This window comes from Podarcis vaucheri (genome assembly GCF_965113315.1).
Source record: "Podarcis vaucheri genome assembly, chromosome: 2".
NCBI lineage: Eukaryota > Metazoa > Chordata > Lepidosauria > Squamata > Lacertidae > Podarcis > Podarcis vaucheri.
In genome coordinates this window covers 121,035,343-121,056,021 of record NC_138760.1, presented here as the reverse complement: position 1 = coordinate 121,056,021, position 20,679 = coordinate 121,035,343, and the positions used below count along the sequence as shown (strand labels likewise).

The window sequence follows — 20,679 nt, the reverse complement described above, 5'->3', positions numbered from 1 at the left end:
GGTCCGGGGGGTCAGCGTCAGAAGAGAGTAGGAAGGAGGAGACCCCGGGGGGCAGAAGGACCCAGAGACGGAAGGAAAGGCGCAGGAGGTGGAGCAAGGCTAGGGTATTAAGCTGGTGTGCAAGAGGCGGAGACTCAGACGGGTCTTCGCCGGTCTGACATAGAAGACGTAGGGCTGCACATTGCAGTTCGGAAATGGAACCTGTAACCCAATAAAGACTCTTATAACGTGAACGCTGGCTAGCGTGGTCCTATGTGAGCTGGGACTGGGTAGCAGCCCTGACACGTAGTCTTATTCTTGTTTAGTTTAAAGCCTCCGGCCTGCCCGAAGTCCTGTATCTTTTTTTACTACCTTTGGTGGAGTATTTATGGGATCCTTTACTGTAATTACAAGGTGAACTATAGAAGCTTTTAATTTATATGCTTTATTTTCTACTGTTATTCCTGTAATTAATTTCTCCACTTTTTCTCTCTCACCAGGGCCTCTAATACCAAAATAAATAATAATGGTGATAGGGGATATCCTTGTCTTGTCCCCTTCGTTATTTTACACTTTTCTTTTATAACCTTGTTAACAATCAGCATAGACTGTTGGTAAAAATAAATTGCATCAATTCCTCTCCCAAATGCTTCCCCAAAATTCATTTTTTCTTTTATCTTTTTCATAAAAGCCCATGAAACATTATCAAAAGCCTTTTCAGCATCAATAAACATTAAGACTGCTTTTTTCTCATTTCTTACTTCCAAATATTCAATAATATCTATTATATTCCTTCATCTGACATCCTGGTAGAAAGCAGGCCTGCTTGTCATAATTTTTTTCTGCTAAAACACCTTTCATTCTATTGCCCAAGATATGAGCAATACTCTAAGTGGACTTCTATGGACTTCCATCCTACAGGAGTGATGGCCAACAACTTGGATAGCTTGAAAAAGAGGATTAGACTGAAAGCAGAGGAAGGCAGGGGGCTCTTGTACTCAAATCCTGCTTGCTGGTTTCCCGCAGGCATTTAGTTGACAACTGTGAGAACAGGATGCTGAACTACGTGGGCCTTTGCCCAAATGAGCAGGCTCTTCTTATATTCTAATACAGGCATCCCCAAACTTGGCCTTCAAGATGTTTTTGGGACTACAACTCCCATCATCCGTAGCTAACAGGACCAGTGGTCAGGGATGATGGGAATTGTAGTCCCAAAACATCTGGAGGGCCAAGTTTGGGGGTGCCTGTTCTAATATATTGCAATATTTTAACAGTTACATGTGGCATAGTAACAAAAAGTTTTACTTTTTAGTCATAGGAGAGAGTGCTACTTGAGCCTGTGATCGTTTCCTCCCTGGAAAAAGAGAAATACAGAGATGTGTCTAAGAAGCCAATTCCACCATCGATTATAAAATAATGCAGTTTATTAAGTGTGAATGGAGTTATTAAGTGTGAATCATGTGTTTTTCTTGCCATTATCTCACCTGCATTCCTAAAAGTTTGGAACATAGAGAGGACAGTGGAGAAAGGAGACGGTGTTAAAATAAGAGAAGGTGCATACTGGGATTGAAATGTTTTCAGTTCCTTTCTTGTCATTCCTGAAAGTCTTAACAGGATTCTCTTCCCCCTCCCCCACTCCCAAACAGGTGAGGAAGATGATGGCCAGAATTCTATGGAGCCATCTGTGAATTCATTGGGAAGAACAAAGAAACAGTTTAAATGCATGGAATGTGGGATGTTCTTTAGTCACAGTGGAAGACTGAGGACACATCAACGAATTCACACAGGGGAGAAACCATTTAAATGTACTGACTATCGAAAGAGCTTCAGGGACAATGGAACACTTAGAAAACATCAACGAACTCACACAGGGGATAAACCATTTGAATGTATTGAATGTGGAAATAGCTTTAGTAGAAGTGAACACCTTAGAATACACGAAGGAACTCACACGGGGGAGAAACCATTTAAATGTATTGAATGTGGAAAGTGCTTCAGTCGATATGGACACCTTAGAAGACACCAACGAACTCACATGGGGGAGAAACCATTTAAATGTATAGAATGTGGAAAGAGCTTCAGTCAAAATGGACACCTTAGGGAACATCAACGAACTCACACAGGGGATAAACCATTTGAATGTATTGAATGTGGAAAGAGCTTCAATAATAGTGGAAACTTTAGACAACATCAACAAACTCACACGGGGGAGACACCATTTAAATGTATTGAATGTGGAAAGTGCTTCAGACAAAATTGGAAACTTAGAAGACATCAACGAACTCACACAGGGGAGAAACCATTTGTATGTATTGAATGTGGAAAGAGCTTCAATGATAGTGGAAACCTTAGACAACATCAACAAACTCACACGGGGGGAAAACCATTTAAATGTATTGAATGTGGAAAGTGCTTCAGTCAAAATGGAAAACTTAGAAGACATCAACGAACTCACACGGAGGAGAAACCATTTGAATGTATTGAATGTGGAAAGAGCTTCAGTCAAAATGGAACACTTAGAATGCACCAACGAACTCACACAGGGGAGAAACCATTTAAATGTATTGAATGTGGAAATAGCTTCAGTAGAAGTGGACACCTTAGAATACACCAACGAACTCACACGGGGGAGAAACCATTTAAATGTATTGAATGTGGAAAGTGCTTCAGTCTATATGGAACACTTAGAATGCACCAACGAACTCACACAGGGGAGAAACCATTTAAATGTATTGAATGTGGAAAGAGCTTCAGTCAAAATGGACACCTTAGAATACACCAACGAACTCACACGGGGGAGAAACCATTTAAATGTATTGAATGTGGAAAAAGCTTTAGTAGAAGTGAACAGCTTAGAATACACCAACGAACTCACACGGGGGAGAAACTATTTGAATGTATTGAATGTGGGAAAAGCTTCAATGATAGTAGAAACCTTAGAAAACATCAACGAACTCACACGGGGGAGGCTCCATTTAAATGTATTGAATGTGGAAAGTGCTTCAGTCAAAATGGAACACTTAGAAGACACCAACGAACTCACACGGGGGAGAAACCATTTGAATGTATTGAATGTGGAAAGAGCTTCAGTGGAAGTGGAGACCTTAGAAAACATCAACGAACTCACACGGGGGAGAAACCATTTTAATGTATTGAATGTGGAAAGTGCTTAAGTCAAAATGGAACACTTAGATTACACCAATGAACTCACACGGGGGAGAAACCATTTAAATGTACTGAATATGGAAAGAGCTTCCATCCATATAGACACCTTATAAGACACCAACTAACACATGGGGAAGAAACCATTTTAATGTATGGCATGTGGAAGGAGATGCAGCAAAAGTAGAGCACTTAGAATGCACCAACTAACTCATACAGGGAAGAAACCATTGGAACGTATTGAATGTGGAAAGAGCTTCAACAGGGAGGATAAACTTGCATTACATTGGCGAACTCCCAAAGGGGAGAAGCTTAAGTCAATATGGAACCTGAGGAAACATCCGCTGACTCACATGGGGAAAACCAGATTTATGAAACGTGGAAAGAGCTTCAGAGGGAGTGAAGACCTTACTATCCATAAGAAAATTCACACAGGCAGGAAACCATATAAATGTATGGAGTTTTCCACTCAGGTTTTACCAGATTTCCTGGGAAGTGAAGATTACTGTCAAGTCTTTGGACGTACAGAAAATAATTTGGCAGTGTTTGTTTTCAATAATAATAGCAACAGCAACAATAATAACAATAATATAATTTATGCCACACCCATCTGGCTGGATTTCCCCTGCGGCACAGCCACTCTTGGTGGCGTCCAACAAAATATTGAAATACAATAGTCCTTCAGATATTAAAAGCTTCCCTAAACAGGGCAGCCTTCAGATGTCTTTTAAAGTCTGGTGGCTGTTTTTTCCTTTGACATCTGGTGGGAGGGTATTCCACAGGGAGGGCACCACTACCGAGAAGGCCTTCTTCATGGTTCCCTGTAACTTCACTTCTCGCAGTGAGGCAACCGCCAGAAGGCTCTTGGTGCTGGACCTCCATGTCCAGGCAGAACAATGGTGGTGGAGACTCTACTTCAGGTATACTGGATCGAGGCCGTTTAGCGCTTTAAAGGTCAGCACCAACACTTTGATTTGTGCTCAGAAATGCAATGGGAGCCTATGTTGGTTTTTCAATACCAGTGTTATGTGGTCTTGGCGGCTGCACCCCGTCACCAGTCTAGCTGCTGCATTCTGGATTAGTTGCAGTTTCTGGACCACTTACAAAGGTAGCCCCACGTAGAGCGCATTGCAGTAGTCCAAACAGGAGATAACTGCAGCATACACTACTCTGGCAAGACAGTCTGAGGGCAGATAGGGTCTTAGCCTGCGTACCAGATTGAGCTGGTAAACAGCTGCCCTGGACACAGAATTGACCTGCGCTTCCATTGACAGCTGCAAATCCAAAATGACCGCCAGGCTGTGCACCTGGTCCTTTAGGGGCACAGTTACCCCATTCGGGACCAGGGAGTTCTCCACACCTGCCTGCCTCCTGTCTCCCAAAAACAGGACATCTACCGTATTTTTCGCCCTATAAGACGCACTTTTTCCCCTCCAAAAATGAAGGGGAAATGTGGGTGTGTCTTATGGGGCGAATGCAGGCTTTCGCTGAAGCCTGGAGAGCGAGGGGGGTCGGTACGCACAGACCCCTCTCGCTCTCCAGGCTTCAGGAAGCTATCCGCTAGCTGTGGGCGACCCAGCTCTCCCAGGACTAGCGGAGAGCTTGCCTGCACCCAGAAGCTTGGGGCGCGCTGACCTCCGCACGCCCCAAGCTTCTGTATTAGCGCAGCGGTCCGCTAGCCATGGGAGAGCCCCGCGGCTCTCCCAGGGCTAGCGGAGAGCTTGCCTGCACCCAGAAGCTTGGGGCGCGCTGACCTCCGCACGCCCCAAGCTTCTGTATTAGCGCAGCGGTCCGCTAGCCGTGGGAGAGCTCCGCGGCTCTCCCAAGGCTAGCGGACTGCTTGCCGGCACCCAGAAGCTTGGGGCGCGCTGAGCTCCGCACGCCCCAAGCTTCGGGATTAGCGCAGCGGTCCGCTAGCCGTGGGAGAGCTCCGCGGCTCTCCCAGGGCTAGCGGACTGCTTGCTGACACCCAGAAGCTTGGGGCGTGCTGAGCTCCGCATGCCCCAAGCTTCGGGATTAGCGGAGCGCACCTGGGGGGGAAATAAAAATTTTTCCCCTTTATTTGCCCCCCCAAAAAACTAGGTGCGTCTTATGGGCCGGTGCGTCTTACGGGGCAAAAAATACGGTACCTTGTCAGCATTCAACTTTAATATGTTAGCTGCCATCCATCCTCCAACCACCTCCAGACACTCACACAGGACCTTCATCATCTTCACTGGTTCTGACTTGAAAGAGAAGTAGAGCTGGGTATCCGCATACTGATGAACATCCAGCCCAAACCCCCTGATCTCTCCCAGCGGCTTCATGTAGAAATCTGAAAAGCATGGGGAGAGGACGGAACCCTGAGGCGCCCCACAAGTGAGAGCTCAGGAGTCTGAACACTCATTCCCCAACACCACTTTCTGAACACCCCCCAGTGTATAACAGTTCCTCCAGCTCCCAGCCCCTCTAGTTGGTCCAGAAGGATGTTATGGCCAATGGTGTCAAAAGCGTCTGAAAGATCCAGCAGATCTAGGAAATAGCTCTCACCTTTGTCCCTAGCCCGCCGGAAATTATCGTGTCCAGGTCAGTTTCAGTCCCATGATGAGGCCTGAATCCCAACTGGAATGGATCCAAATGGTCCACACATTCCAGGCGTCCCTGGAGTTGTTCAACAACCACCCACTCATTCACCTTGCCAAAGAATGGAAGATTTGAGACTGGGCGATAGTTGGCTGTATTGGCTGGGTCTAAAGAAGCAGTTTAATACAGTGGTGCCTCGGGTTACATACGCTTCAGGTTACAGACTTCGCTAACCCAGAAATATTACCTTGGGTTAAGAACTTTGCTTCAGGATGAGAACAGAAATTGTACAGCGGCAGCAGGAGGCCCCATTAGCTAAAGTGGTGCTTCAGGTGAAGAACAGTTTCACGTTAAGAACAGATCTCCAGAACAAATTAAGTTCTTAACCAGAGGTACCACTGTAACTGCCTCTTTCAGTGTGTCTGGGAAGGCTCCCTCACAGAGAGAAGCATTCACCACCCCATGGAGCCCAGCCCTTCCCGGCTAGATTTTATGAGCCAGGATAGGCAAGGATCAAGGAGACAGGTGGTTGGTTTCACTCATCTAAGCAGCCTGTCCACATCCTCGGACATAACAGATTGGAATAGATCCCACGCAACTTTACTAGACAGGACTCTAGCACTCACCAGCCCCCGCCCTGCTCCCACGGGGGAGTCTACCTCTCTTAATCTGAGTGACTTTATTTGCAAAAAACTTTGCAAAATCATTGCAGGAGATCATGTGGCCTGTACCGGGTGCCATTGGAGAGATGGTTCCATTAAATTGCAAACCACCTGAAAGAGCCTCCTGCTGCTGTTTTCTGCAGATGCAATAGAGGGGGTGAAGAAGGTTTTCTTCACCTTCAGTATCGCCATTTGGTAGGCTCAACGTTGAGCTCTAACCCGTGTCCGGTCAGATTCAGAATGAGGTTTCTGCCACTGGCGCTCTACCCATCTTGTTGCCCTCAGATCCTTGGAAAACCATGGGGCTGTCTGGTCTCCATGCAATCGGAGTGGGCTTTTTGGAGCCAGATACTCAATAGCCCTGGTTAACTCCACATTCCAACAGGCCACCAAGGAATCAGCTGAAAGGCCATCAACATGGGATAAAACATCCCCTGCCACTCTCTGGAAACCATTTGGATCCATTAAGTCGTGGTGGCGGACCATCCAAATCGGTCCCACCTCCCTGCAGAGGGGAAGGGTTGTGGAGAAGTCCAGTTGCACCAAGAAGTGATCTGAACATGGCACTTATTTAGTTCCGCTTTTACTTAGTGTCAGATCACCAACATCCATAGAGGAGAAAAACCAGGTCTAAGGCATTTCTGCGACTATAAGTTGGGCCAAACTTATTCAGGGACAGCCCCATGGAGGCCATGCTTTCCACAAAGTCCCAATCGGCCCCTTGTAAGGTTGTGTCAGCGTGAATGTTAAAATCCCCCAGGACAACCAAATTAGGTGTCTCCAGGAGAACATCTGCCACGACCTGAAGCAGCTTGGGCAAGGGAATGCTTGGTGCAGCGGGGTGGTCGGTACACCAAAAGGAATCCTGTACTGCCCCTATTGTCCAACTTCAAGAACATTCAGTCAGAGAACTGGGTCTTCCCAATAGGACGCCTGGTGTAAATTACTGACTTCCTACAAATCACTGCAAATCACACCCCTCCCCTGCCCACATGACTTGGGTTGCTGTGCGTAAGAGAAACCTGATGGACAAGCAGTGGCAAGGACAGGTCCACCTGCTTCATCCCACCAGGTCTCTGTTACACATGCCAGGTCAAGTTCTCCATCCACAATCAAGTCATGGATGGCAGTGGTCTTATGAATCATTGACCTGGCATTCCATAGCAGCACCTTCGGGTCATGTGGGTCTCCCTTGCTGATTCCAGTATCCATCCAAATGACACCAGACCCGGAGGCAGGGATAGTCCTCAAACTAAAATGGGGGGCCATGCTATTTGGTGACCCTCTTTTTTTCTTTTTTAATTTATACTTCTACATCACACAAACAAGTATTGAATAAAACGAACAAACAATAGAAAACAGAAGAAAATGCAAAAACTAAATTACAAGGATCTAAACATAATATGCAATCAAAAATACAAAACATTATATTCTCTCCAAAAAAGGAAAAAGAACAAAAAACAGCAAAAAAGAAAAAGAAAGGGGGGGATGACTTCTAACTAACTCCATGTGGCTCTTTATTCTTCATATCACTGGTTGTCTGTAATGATTAATTTTTTGGAGAATTATTCTAATTACCTGTGAGATTTTTATTCTAAACTAAGCCAAGTATGAATCTGGAAATCGCTTCTCTTCGTATAATTTATAAAGACTCTCCACTCTCTCCTTATTTTCTCATTAGAATAACTTCTTATTAAACCTGTAAGTCTGGCCAATTCAAGATATCCTGACAATTTAAGAACTCTTTCTTCTTTTGTTGGTGTTATGTTACTTTTCCAATTTTTAGCCATTACTATCCTGGCCGCCGTTACTGCATACAAAAATATTCTTTTGGTTTCTTTTGGGATGTCTGTTGTTAATAGGCCCCAAAAAACATTTCTGGTTTTTTGGGAAAAGTATGTCTTAACATTTTATTTAATTATTCATTAATGGTATCTCAAAATTATTTAATTTTAGGGCACGTCCATCACATATGGAAGAAATTCTCTTCTTTAAGTTTGCACCTCCAACACTTTCCACTGGTGTTTTGGTACATTTTAGCCAATTTCGAGGGTTTAAGATACCATCTGTACATCATTTTTTAAAAAAATTATTTTATTGTATAACATGCTGTAAATCTTGTGTGGTGTAGTGGTTAAGAGCGGTAGTCTCGTAATCTGGGGAACCGGGTTCGCGTCTCCGCTCCTCCACATGCAGCTGCTGGGTGACCTTGGGCTAGTCACACTTATTTGAAGTCTCTTATCCCCACTCACCTCACAGAGTGTTTGTTGTGGGGGAGGAAGGGAAAGGAGATTGTTAGCCGCTTTGAGACTACTGAAGGGGAGTGAAAGGCGGGATATCAAATCCAAACTCCTCCTCTTCTTTTCTATGAGTTTTCCCATTTTTCTAAATCAATTGAATGACCGATATCTTGTGCCCATTTGACCATGACATCTTTAAACTCTTTGTCTCTTAAGTGCCAATTTAATAATAGTTTATACATTTTGGATAAATTTTTATCATCATTTATAATCATTTTTTGTCTATTTCGGATAATTTTGTATCAAATCCATTTACATTCTTGTCTTCCTCAAAAATTGCATTTAATTGATGGTATTGAAACCAGCCTTTTCCTGTATGTCTTATTTCATATTTTTTTCATTTGTAATCTACTATTTACTTCCTCTAAAAGATCTTTATACATCAACCAATTTGAATCCATATTTTTTCTTTTTACTGCCTCTGCCTCCATTGGTGACAACCACCATCGGGTTTTTGGTTCTAATATTTTTTTGTTCCTTTCCCAAACTTCATAAAAGGCTTTCCTAATAATGTGATTTAGGAATCCCTTGTGGATTTTTGCTTTATTGTAACCCGGGTAGCCGTGCCACCCCACTATATTATCCCAGCCCTCAATATCCAGTAATTTAGTATTCTTCAAGATCATCCATTCCTTGAGCTAGACCAGGCCGGCAACTTCTCTTTAAAAAATAAATAAATTTATTAACAGGCCAATCACATCACATTATCCAAATCACATTAGTTTCAAATTATACAGCCAATTTTTAAATTTTGTTGGGGGTACCCATACATCAAGCTCCGCACGAGTCCAAAACTCTGAACGAGTCCAAACATCACTTATATTACTGCTTTAATTAGACAGTTCTATCCAGTTCAATCCAGATAGTCCTTTAATTACTTTCTTTCTCTTCTTGTTGTTATCGTATATTCCTTTCTTTGTGATCTCTGATAATTTTCACAAGCAGATTGAAAACTGGCATCCTTTGTGTGGGTTTTGTACTGTCCAAAGATCATATCACTCAGGGACACCCTGTGTTCAGCGCTTCCATAAAAAAAAATTAATCTTCGGTCTGTCCTTTACTTTTCTCAGGCTTGCCAAATAAATCAAATGAGTCAGGAGGCTCTGTCAGGTCAAGTTTGCGTTCCAACATTCCTTCTCTTTTGAATAATCCTGATTCTCCTCCCCCTGTCCTTCTTTCTCCGGCAAGCCTGTCTTGGCGAGACGCCATTTTTTTAACTGCGTCATTAAAATTTTCCTCTTTCTCACTGTTCACCAATCCTCTCTCCTGTTATAATCCATCCCAGACAGATCTTGAATTCCTGCTTGTGATTAAGAAAAATGCAACTATCTTATTTCTATCTGGGGTGAAGGGTTATTAATATCACATCGTGCAAAGAAAAAAAAGTTTTTTTCCTCCACACACCCCCTTCATTCCAAACATACAGTCTCCTAGTGGTGATTCATCAGAAGATTTACTTATCCATCTGTCACTCCTGGTCACAGAGATCCATTAATCAGCACTCTTATCTCTTGAACATTACTTGATATATGTGCTTCAGCTTCATTCCAATCATATGTTTCCAATTATAATTCCGAGCTGAAGCTAACCAGCACGCGCTAATTGGAATCGGCGCCAGGAAGATCTGACTTCACCGAGGGCTCGTGCCAAGTGTTCGGCAGCCCCATCTCTCGGATCAGGGGGTGCATTGTGAACACCGCTGGCAAGGCAGTGCCCCCCGTCCCCTGGGGGGGTAGGAAGACTGCATACCTCCCATAGCAGCCCCTTATTTACCTCGTATGGGCCAGAGAGATGTTATTGTCAGCCATCTTCCAACGCACCACCTGGTGGCCCCCAGGCAGGCAACTTCATAGTAGATCCTAAAATCTGGCATTCCAAACCCTCCTTTGTTTTTGGTTACTGTTAATAGTTTAAATTTAATTCTGGTGTTTTGTTTTTTTTTGCCCTGCCAAATGTATTTCGCCAAATACCTGTGCCATTCCTTAAAACAATTTAAGCCATTAAGAACCGGAATTGATTGAAAAAGGAACTGCATTTTTGGTAAAACTACCATCTTGATTGTAGAAATTCTTCCCCACAACGTGAGTTTTAATTTACTCCAGATTTCTAAGTCTTTCCTAATTTTGCTCCATACCTTAATATAATTGTCTTTCTATAAATTAATGTTTTTCATGGTTATCCAAATTCCTAAATACTTTGCTCTGTAATTTTAAGTCTATTTCTAACTTTACTTTTTCTTGTATATCTAATTATTTTATCAGGAGTTTTGTTTTTTCTTTATTAATTTTGAATCGTGATAATTGTCCAAACGCCTTTCTTTTTCCTTTCCTTTCCTTTTATTATAATCATTTTTATTGATTTTCTTTCTTACAACAAATATTCATCACCATCACTAAATATTCCTATATCTCATCATAGTCTTTCAATTTTAACTTTCCTTCTTGTTCTATTAGTAATTCTCTGTATGTTGGCCGTATTCCTTCCATTGTTGATGTGTTAAGTGATAGTGCTTCAATGGGTGATAGCCACCATGGAGTTTGGGGTTCCAATAATTTTTTGTATTTTCCTCATACCTTTATTAAAAACTTATTATTGTATTGTGGAGTCCTTTGTGTACTTTTGTTTTCCCATACCACAAATATGCATGCCAACCAAATCTGTTGTCATGTCCTTCCAGTTCTATTGCCTCTTCTTTCTCCAATTTAATCCAATCTCGAATCCGAGTAAGACAAGCTGCTTCATAGTAAATTTTGAGATCTGGAAGGGAAAAGCCTCCCCTTTCTTTTAAGTCTGAGTTCTGTATTTTATTCTTGGCCTTGTTTTTTCCAACATTACTACAATAATAATAATAATAATAATAATAATAATAATAATAATAATAATAATAATAATAATTAAAAAAAATAGTAATGATAACAACAATAATTTATTATTTGTACCCCGCCCGTTTGCCTGGGTTTCCCAGAGCAGCCTTTTTCAACCTGTGGGTCCCCAGATGTTGCTGAGCTACAACTCCCATCACCCCTAGCTAGCAAGGCCAGAGCTCAGGGATGATGGGAGTTGTAGTCCAACAACATCTGGGGACCCACAGGTTGAGAACTGCTGCTGTAGAGGGTTTTCTGTTGTAATTATTAGGTTGTCTGCGAAGCCTCTGACCTTATAGGCCCTTTGTCCAACTTTAATTCCTTCTATTCTAGGGTCTTCTCTTACTGCTTTCAAATACACTTCCAGAAGTGTGATAAAGAGGAGAGGAGAAAGAGGGCAGCCCTGTCTTGTTCCCTTTGAGATATTAAAATCTTCTGATATTTCACCATTGATAATTAGTCTGACCTTTTGGGAATTATAAATCGCTTTTATGCCACTACATATTTTCTCACCCAAACTCATCATTTCCAAAGTTTTTTGCATGAATGCCCCTGAAGCATTATCCAATGCTTTCTCCACATCCACCAAGATCAGGGCTGCCTTTTTATCTGGTCTCATTTCTAGGTATTCCATTGTATCTACTACCAATCTTAAAGGTAAGGGTAAAGGTACCCCTGCCCGAGCGGGCCAGTCTTGACAGACTCTGGGGTTTGTGCGCCCATCTCACTCAAGAGGCCGGGGGCCAGCGCTGTCCGGAGACACTTCCGGGTCACGTGGCCAGCGTGACAAAGCTGCATCTGGCGAGCCAGCGCAGCACACGGAACGCCGTTTACCTTCCCGCTGGTAAGCGGTACCTATTTATCTACTTGCACCCGGGGGTGCTTTCGAACTGCTAGGTTGGCAGGCGCTGGGACCAAGCAGCTACCAATCTTACGTTGCTGTAAATTTGTCTTCTGCGTAGGAAGCCTGACTGATCTTTCTTTATTAATCTTGCCAGGATCTTTTTCAATTTATTGACTATTTTTTTTGCAAATAATTTATAATCTGAATTTAGAAATGAGATTGGTCTATAATTTTTAATTTACTCTAAATTGGATCCATATTTCAGTATCAATGTAATTAGGGCCTCTTGCCATGATTCTGGCACTTGTCCTCCTTCTAAAATTTTGTTCATTATTTTTTTCTAACACCGGTAATATGGTCTCTTCCAATTTTTTGTAATTCATTATAGAAATACCATCTGGACCAGGGACTTTACCATTCTTAGAAGTCACAATTCCTTCTTTTATTTCATTTATATTAATAGGGGCATTTAAGTATTTCTATTCTTTCTCTTATTTTTGCCAGTCTATTGTTTATTTTTTAAAAAATCTATTTTTTCGTCAAGTTCTTCCAGCTCACTTCCATTTCTGTTGTTGTTTTGCAGCAGATTTAGTTAATGTGAAAGCACAAAAGAACCACAAAGAATCTTGAGGCAGGTTACACATTTATTCCAGTTCAGTCTTTGGTTATTGACATTTCTATCCCACAACCCTATCCACCTAGCAGACTGCCTCTCTCCCCTGGCCCTACAAGCCCATCAGTAACATTTTCTGCAGAGACACTGGGGATTGTTCCAGGACACTTGTCACTTGCTGACAATGCAGAAGGAGGCCACCTTAGTGCACCCAGGAGATACCAGATGTTGGTTGTAGTTACGTCTATACAAAGTGCATAGCCTTTGACCCTCCATAGAGAAATGGGGAGGAATGAGGAGCCTGAATAGCTGACTAGAAGGAAAGGTACCCTGGTAAGCTTCTGTCGATTCTTGAGGGGGCTTTGCATCATTTAACTTCAAAATGTGGAAAATGTTTGTGGGGCCTCCTCCTCCCCCTGTTGCTTCTGATGAGTGGGAACCTGGATATCTGCCCCAAACGTTTGCCTTGATGGTAGCAGGATGGGAGAAGTCAAGTGCCCAGAATCAAAAAGGAAGAGTATTTTCTGCATCTTTCTTGATTGAAATGGGCATGTCTGAAAGCTCAGATGAAGTTGACAGTAACAAAACTGCTATTCATAACCCAGTTAATATATTTATTACTTCTGATATAAAGAATCTATCCTTCGGAGAAATAAGGTGATATTCCATACAATATAATGCTGTCCCAAACAAACACTTTAACCAGATAAACTTGTTTCTGGGAGGTGGGGCAAGATGCTGAAGGAATCTATTCTATCGGGGGGGGGGGGGTGAGCTCAGTGCACCCAGAAGATTCCAGTTGTGGGTTGTAGTTGCATCTATACAAAGTGCATAGCCTTTGCCCCTCCATAAAGAAAGAAATGGGGGGGGGGAGAGAGAGAAGAGCTGGAATAGCTGACCAGAAGGAAAGGTAACCTGGGAACTTCATGTAGATTGACCACTCCAGCTCCCTGACCCCAAGAAAAGACTAGTCCAGGGAGGCAGGTGAGCATTACAACTAAACCCCACATTATGCTCTCCAGCAGCTATTCCTTCAGACAGGCCTATTTTCATTCAGTCTCCAGTGTGTCCATGGGTGGGTGTGTTTTACGTTTCATTTCCCCCCTTCCTTGCAGTCCTGACAAAAAGCAAACCTCCACGCCAATGCTTTCAGCCCCAGAAGAAGGGGTCCTCTTGGTGTCAAGGTAGGGGGGGGGGTCCAAGGGAGCATCTGGAGCCCTGCTATTCCTTCTGGCGCTGGGCCCTTCACCTCCTCTCTCTGCCATCCCAGGGCCACTCTTGACTCCCCAGCAGGAGACGGGATCTGTATGTGATGGTGAGATGTCCTGGCTGGTTGAAGGACCACTTCCTGTTTCCTGGAGCTCCTTCTTTCTCATGCAAGGTGGAGTCATGGAGCAGGTGAAGACTGAGCACACCTAAGGGGGACATGGGGGGGTCTGCTTAACCTTTCCCCCTCTGCTCCTTTTCTGGATCAAAATCCCCAGCTAATCTGTCTAGCTCCTGCTGCTGCTGCTGCTGCCTGTCACTGTTCCTGTGTCTCTGGAGTGTTTCTTTGAGGAGAATACAAGACGCTGCAAAACACATTGTGTGTAATGAGTGTGCAATAAGGTAGACAGAGGCTGAGCCCTCCCTGTAAACAGGGAGACTTCTGTCAGGAGATTTCTGTATAAAAAATTCTTTGCTGAGGTGGAAGGGGGGACTAAGTGTTATGTATTGAAGTTCTCACCCTGGCCACCAGGGGTATTGTGTGTATAGTTTTCACTCAGGTCCACATCAGACAATTTAGGCGGGAAACCCTGGGTTGTTGACAGCCGGCTGCCTATAAAAGGAGGGCGGCTGAGCTGTTTGCTGTTCAGTTCAGTTCCAGCTTACTATAAAGAACCACTTGGAGAAATCTCTGTGTTGTCTGCTATGTCCACCGACAATTTAATACTAAGTGAGGTTGGAATAGAACCATGTTTACATGAACATGAGAAGGCAAAATATGTTCTCCATTTAAATATTTATTAAAATAATTTATTCAGTTACACAGAAGTGTTATTAGGCTTTTTTGTTGTAAGCTAATTCATACATTGTAAGAAGTGGGTCCTGAAACCCTTGATCCCCTTCTTTCAAATACCATCTGAACAAAATTGGTGAAGCAGTAAAGAGTTTATTGAGGACTAAAGGTAAAGGGACCCCTGACCGTGAGGTCCTGTTGAGGATGACACTGGGGTTGCGGTGCTCATCTCAGTTTACTGGCCGAGGGAGCCAGCGTACAGTTTCCAGGTCATGTGGCCAGCATGACTAAGCCGCTTCTGGCAAACCAGAGCAGTGCACGGAAACGCCGTTTACTTTCCTGCTGTAGCAGTAAGTATTAAAAAAAATTTAAAGTCTCTCATATATATATAAAATGAATGTTCCTAGATGTACCAACCAAGCACGTACATAGATATGTGGACCAGATGTCTGGAGCAGCACAGGAAGACCTTCCTGAAACCATTTTGACTCCCAAACTGACCAAATGTTTTCCCTGCAAGGAGGGAGGGGGTGAAGGAACCTTCCCGTTCTCTCAGAAATTGGGTAATCACCGTCTCAAAAATGGCCAGACTACCAGGAAAGGCAGTCAGATAAGGCATTATCTGATAACCTGGCACACAGGAAAAACAACAACATTCAAATTTCTGTTGTAGATCGCCTTTTCTGTGATGTACGTATGATGTTTGTGGGGGGTGGTCTTGGGTTACACCTCTTTTGTGATGTATGTATGATGTATGGAGGGGTGGTCTTGAGCTCCAGGGGAGGAAATTTAAATGATCTGTATAAGGGCAGGCACACCTTTGTTCGGGGTCCTCCTCCTTTCTCCTGCGTGTGAGGGGAGCACCCTGTTGAAACAGTTCAATAAAGATCAGTCTTACTAGCTGCTTTGCTTCTCAATATTCTCCGGTTGGCTTCTTTGATTTTCTCCAACTGATGGAGAACTGGCAAAGGACTCTATAAAGGCTCTTGTGGCCCCCTTAAAAGCATAAGGGCAGATTTTGTTTACAACAGGTACCTATTTATCTTCTTGCAGTTTGTGCTTTCGAATTGCTAGGTTGGCAGGATCAGAGACAGAGCAACGGGAGCTCACCCCTTCGCAGGGATTCGAACTGCCAACCTCCAGATCGGCAAGCCCTAGGCTCTGTGGTTTAACCCACAGCGCCACCCGCGTCCCTCATTGAGGACAATACGTTCTTGCAAGAGCTGGGAGCCAAAGCAGGCACAGTCCAGCTGGGGCAAGGAATGAGCTTATATTCCCTATGCACACGTTCCCTCCCTCGCCTTCCCATTGGTTGGGGGCTACAAGGCTTTCCTTCCCCCAATTATCAAATAACAGACAAGAGGCTGAGCGTGGAGAGAAACTTCTCCTTCCTCCTCTGAGTTGCCTCCACTTCCGGCTTCACCAGCAGAGTTAAAATCGGGGCTTGCAAAGGAAGGAGGGGAGGAGGCGGGAAGCGGGGCTGCATTGTTCGGAGGAGGGGGCTGCTTCCTAATTAAGCCTCCTAATTAAGCGCCCTCACTCCCTGCCTCCCACGCGGGGGCTCCCATTCCCGCCCCCGCTGCCCGGGATTTCGGGTGAGTGCAAAGCCAATGGCGGGGAAGGAGGGAAGGGGCTTTGCGAGGGGGTCCAGGATGAGAAGCCCCGGGACGGGGAGGGGGAGAAGGGAGGAAAGGGAGCTGTTTCCTTAAAGGGGGCCTTGAAGGGGGGGGGAGAAGCTTCCTCCTGCAGGGATCTGGTGCAAAGGGAGTTGCAGGGAAGGAGGCGGGAGAGGGGTGGGCATTGCTGGCCAGGATCGCCTTAATAGTATTAATTTAAATTTAATATCTATACTCCAGCAGAAGACCCCTCGGAGGAGGACCTTATCTTTAGGCAACAGGCGAAAGCCTTGCTCTTCTCCCAGGCGTTTGGCTCATTAAACAATCTATGGACTTCACAACTGAATTGGGTGGGGGGTGTTGTTTTTATTTTTTACTCTGCTATGCATCTCTGTGTTTTTCTCTTGTAAGCTGCCCTGTGATCTTTGGAGGAAGGGCAGTATAGAAATGTGAAGAATAGCTGTAAAAATAGGAAGCCCTCTTGCGTTCAAGGGGGTGGGGATGGGACAAAGTCATTGATCAGCATGCATAACAGGATGGGCTTAGGAGGGAATAATAATACTAATAAGAATAAGAATAATTCATTACTTGCCCCCTGCCCATCTGATTCCATTGCCTCAGCCACTGGGCGATTTCCATCAAAAACACCAAAAAAATTAAAACACCGAAAACATCCCTGTACAGGGCTGCCATCATAATACTTCCGTTTTGTAGAAATGGCCTTTGAATTTAAAGAAATGCTCTCTTTAAGGAATCCCGTGGTGTAAACGTGTATGTTGTCCTCTAGGTCCAAACACATAGTAAGAGCAAGCAGTGCTCCAAAGTGCTTCTCTTGTGAACTTGCCATCTAAATTGTTTACTCCTGACCAAAGCTCCTGTTTCCCAAAAGGACTGGAGGGGGGGTCTCCTCACCACTTTTAACCCCCCCACTCCCACCGCATGGAAGGCAGAGGACGTGTTCATTCACAATCCCAGTAAACCATTTGTGTATCTGAAGTGAACCACGTGCTGCAGCTCCTTCCCCTCTCACTGGGCTGTTGCAAGAAAAGGCAGCAGAGGAGGAAATGGATGGGTTTGAAGGCTCTTCCTGCCTCTCTCCCCTGAGTAACAAGAGCAAAGGGTGTTTGTAGGGCAGAACGACAGAGGAGGAGTCAGGGAGGACAGAGGGAGCAATGGGCGGATCCCCCGCCTCTCCCAGGGTTTCCTGATGCAAGCAAGGGGCTTCCTTCTTCTCCATGCAAGGGCCACCCATGTATTCAGAGCAGTCCTTTGCAGATTAACTCTTAAGTTCCAAGGGATCTACTCTCAGGCCACTAATGTGCATACCGTGCCAGCCTTAGGAAGGGAGGTGGGACAGGCAGGTGAAAGGAATTGCCAAACGTGTTTGAAAATGGGCAAAATAAGAAAATTCCTTCCAGTAGCACCTTAAAGACCAACTAAGTTAGTTCTTGGTATGAGCTTTCGTGTGCATGCACACTTCTTCAGATACACTGAAACAGAAGTTGCCAGATCCTCCTATATAGTGAGAAGGTGGGGAGGGGTATTACTCAGAAGGGTGGTGGGAATGGGAGATTGGCAGATAGCTGAGATGAGCCTGTTGAAGACTCTTAACGACTGCAATAGGTCGAATCCAAGAATCCAATGGCTTTGTTCAAACCAGGTCTCTCCATGGTTTTAAGTTTGGTAATGAGTTGCAATTCAGCAGCTTCTCTTTCCAGTCTATTTCTGAAATTCCTTTGTAGTAAAACAGCTACTTTGAGATCTTGTATAGAATGTCCTGGGAGATTGAAGTGTTCTCCTACTGGTTTCTCTGTTTTGTGATTCTTGATGTCGGATTACCAAACTTAAAACCATGGAGAGACCTGGTTTGAACAAAGACATTGGATTCTTATCTCATTATACATGACTAAGCCATTTTTCACCTTCCCACCCCTTGCCTTTTCCTGTAAGACCTATTGCAGTCGTTAAGAGTCGTCATCTCAGCTATCTGCCCACTATGTAGGAGGATCTGGCAACTTCTGTTTCAGTGTATCTGAAGAAGTGTGCATGCACACGAAAGCTCATACCAAGAACTAACTTAGTTGGTCTTTAAGGTGCTACTGGAACGAATTTTCTTATTTTGACTATGGCAGACCAACACGGCTACCTATCTGTAACTGAAAATGGGCAGGGGCTCTTGGTAAGGGGTCTTTTTGTATGCAACAACTGCAGTGAGGATGCTGATTGCCAAGGGATAGAAAGGAAATAAAATTCCATCAGAAGAGGAGTGGCAAGTAAAAATCCTTCAGTATATAGAAGTAGCACAGATGACGGAAAAGATAAGAAATCGATCGACCCATAAGTTTAAAAGGGAATGGGAGCTCTATAGACAATATTTAAAAGAACAGTGTCCCCTTATAAAAACTTTAAAATGCTTTGAATAACTCTCAGAATTGAATAAGGTACAAAGAATTCAAACAAGACTTAACAAAGATAAAGTTTATTGAAAAATAGAGGCAAGTAATTAAGAAAATTTCCAACCTAGAGGTTCGAAAGCACATCAAAAGTAGATAAAGAGCTACCGCTCTGGCAGGAGGGTAAATGGCGTTTCGGTGCGCTGCTCTAGTTCGCCAGAAGCGGCTTAGTCATGCTGGTCACATGACCCAGAAGCTTAGTGCAGACAAATGCCGGCTCCCTCGGCCAGTAAAGCGAGATGAGCATTGCAACCCCAGAATCATGCGTGACTGGACCTAATGGTGAAGGGTACCTTTACCTAATTAAGAAAATAAATAACCTATATCAAGGAAGTCGGAAATTGATGGCTGGAATAATTTTGTGCATTTGTGATGTATTGTTCTATTTCTTTTTGTAAGAAATGTATTGTGCTTTTTTGTTTTGTTTCTTTTCCTATTTATAAGGTTTTGGTGTGTGTGTGTGTTGATTTTAAACCAATAAAGATTGAATAAACAAAATAAAATAAATAAATAAGGAAAGGAGGTGATGAAAGGAATTGCCAAGGGTGTTTGAAAATGGGTGGGGGCTCTTGGGAAGGGGGTGACCAGTTGGGGCTTCTCCAGGGGCAGCAGAATGTCTTGGGCAGGAGAATCCCTGCAGGGGCTCTGAGACTCCCTTGGCTTCTTCTTCCCTCCCTCCCAGGAAACCTCAACTTGCTCTGGCTTCTGCGCTCTTCAGGAAGGTGAACCTGCAAACCTAGCTGAGACTGAACCTGCAACCCTGGCCAGGATGGAAGGAGGAAGATGGACGGTTGACCTGGTCAGGCTGTCTCCCGCATCTCTCCCCACAACCTCTGAGCATTTCCTCCCAGTACCCTTGGAGAAATCTGGTGAGTTCCAGGGGAGAGGAGATGGGGACAGGGATAGAGGGAAGGTGGCGGGAGAAAGAGGAAAAGATGGAGAGGAGACAAATGGAAGGAAGTTCCTGACAGGAAGAAGGAAGGGGTGAGGCCTTCTCCAAAGCAGCTCTTTGTTTCTTGAATCCCTTTCATAAAGTAGTGGGGGCAGATTTTCTCCCTCCAGGATTTTAAATCTTAGGAGTTACAGTGGTACCTCGGGTCTCAAACTTAATCGGTTCCAGAAGTCTTCCAAAACCAAAGCGATCCAAAACCAAGGCATGCTGTCCCGTAGAAAGTAATGCAAAATGGATTAATCCATTCCCGACTTTTAAAAACAACCCCTAAAACAGCAATTTAACATGAATTTTACTATCTAACAAGACCATTGATCCATAAAATGAAAGCAATAATCAATGTTCTGTATCATAAAATAAATAAGACAGTATTGTAGATGATAAAAATTAAAATTATTTTTTTCCCGTACCTGCATTGATGATAGTCATTGTTTGAATGGGGAGCTTTTATCCCTTTCCACAGTCAATCAATCAATCAATCAATCATAAAACAAAAAACAAACTTCAGTCAAAAATGAAAAAGCCACAAAAACAAAAACCCCCAAAATAGGAAACAACTAAAGCAGCAAATGTCACCTCAGAACACTGCAACCAGAAATGGCTTTAATGTTGATTGGGGGGAGATTAAATTAGCTGTGCAAGGGAACAAATGGGATGAAAAAAACCTTGATTA

The 20,679-nt window shown here is 43.8% G+C and overlaps 1 protein-coding gene and 1 long non-coding RNA gene across 3 annotated transcripts in view; one reads left to right on the top strand and one right to left on the bottom strand.

Annotated features, from left to right (window-relative positions):
* The window catches only part of LOC309523625, a 123,554-nt gene extending 115,066 nt beyond the window's left edge, over positions 1 to 8,488 (bottom strand). Inside the window, exon 1 of the long non-coding RNA XR_014215471.1 lies at positions 5,271 to 8,488. This is a non-coding gene — a long non-coding RNA (uncharacterized lncRNA). The remainder of the gene's footprint in view (positions 1 to 5,270) is intronic.
* The window catches only part of LOC309523466 (uncharacterized protein), a 50,750-nt gene that overhangs the window by 8,982 nt on the left and 21,089 nt on the right, over positions 1 to 20,679 (top strand). The window contains exon 3 of one of the 2 annotated variants that reach the window (XR_014215369.1): positions 1,626 to 3,791. Coding sequence is in view for 1 of the 2 variants with exons in the window: in XM_082207339.1 (XP_082063465.1) it covers positions 1,626 to 3,127 (1,502 nt within the window). In the remaining variant the exon portion in view is untranslated. Of the gene's footprint in view, positions 1 to 1,625; positions 3,874 to 20,679 lie in introns of those variants that run through there. The other variant, XM_082207339.1, reaches the window with a different exon arrangement.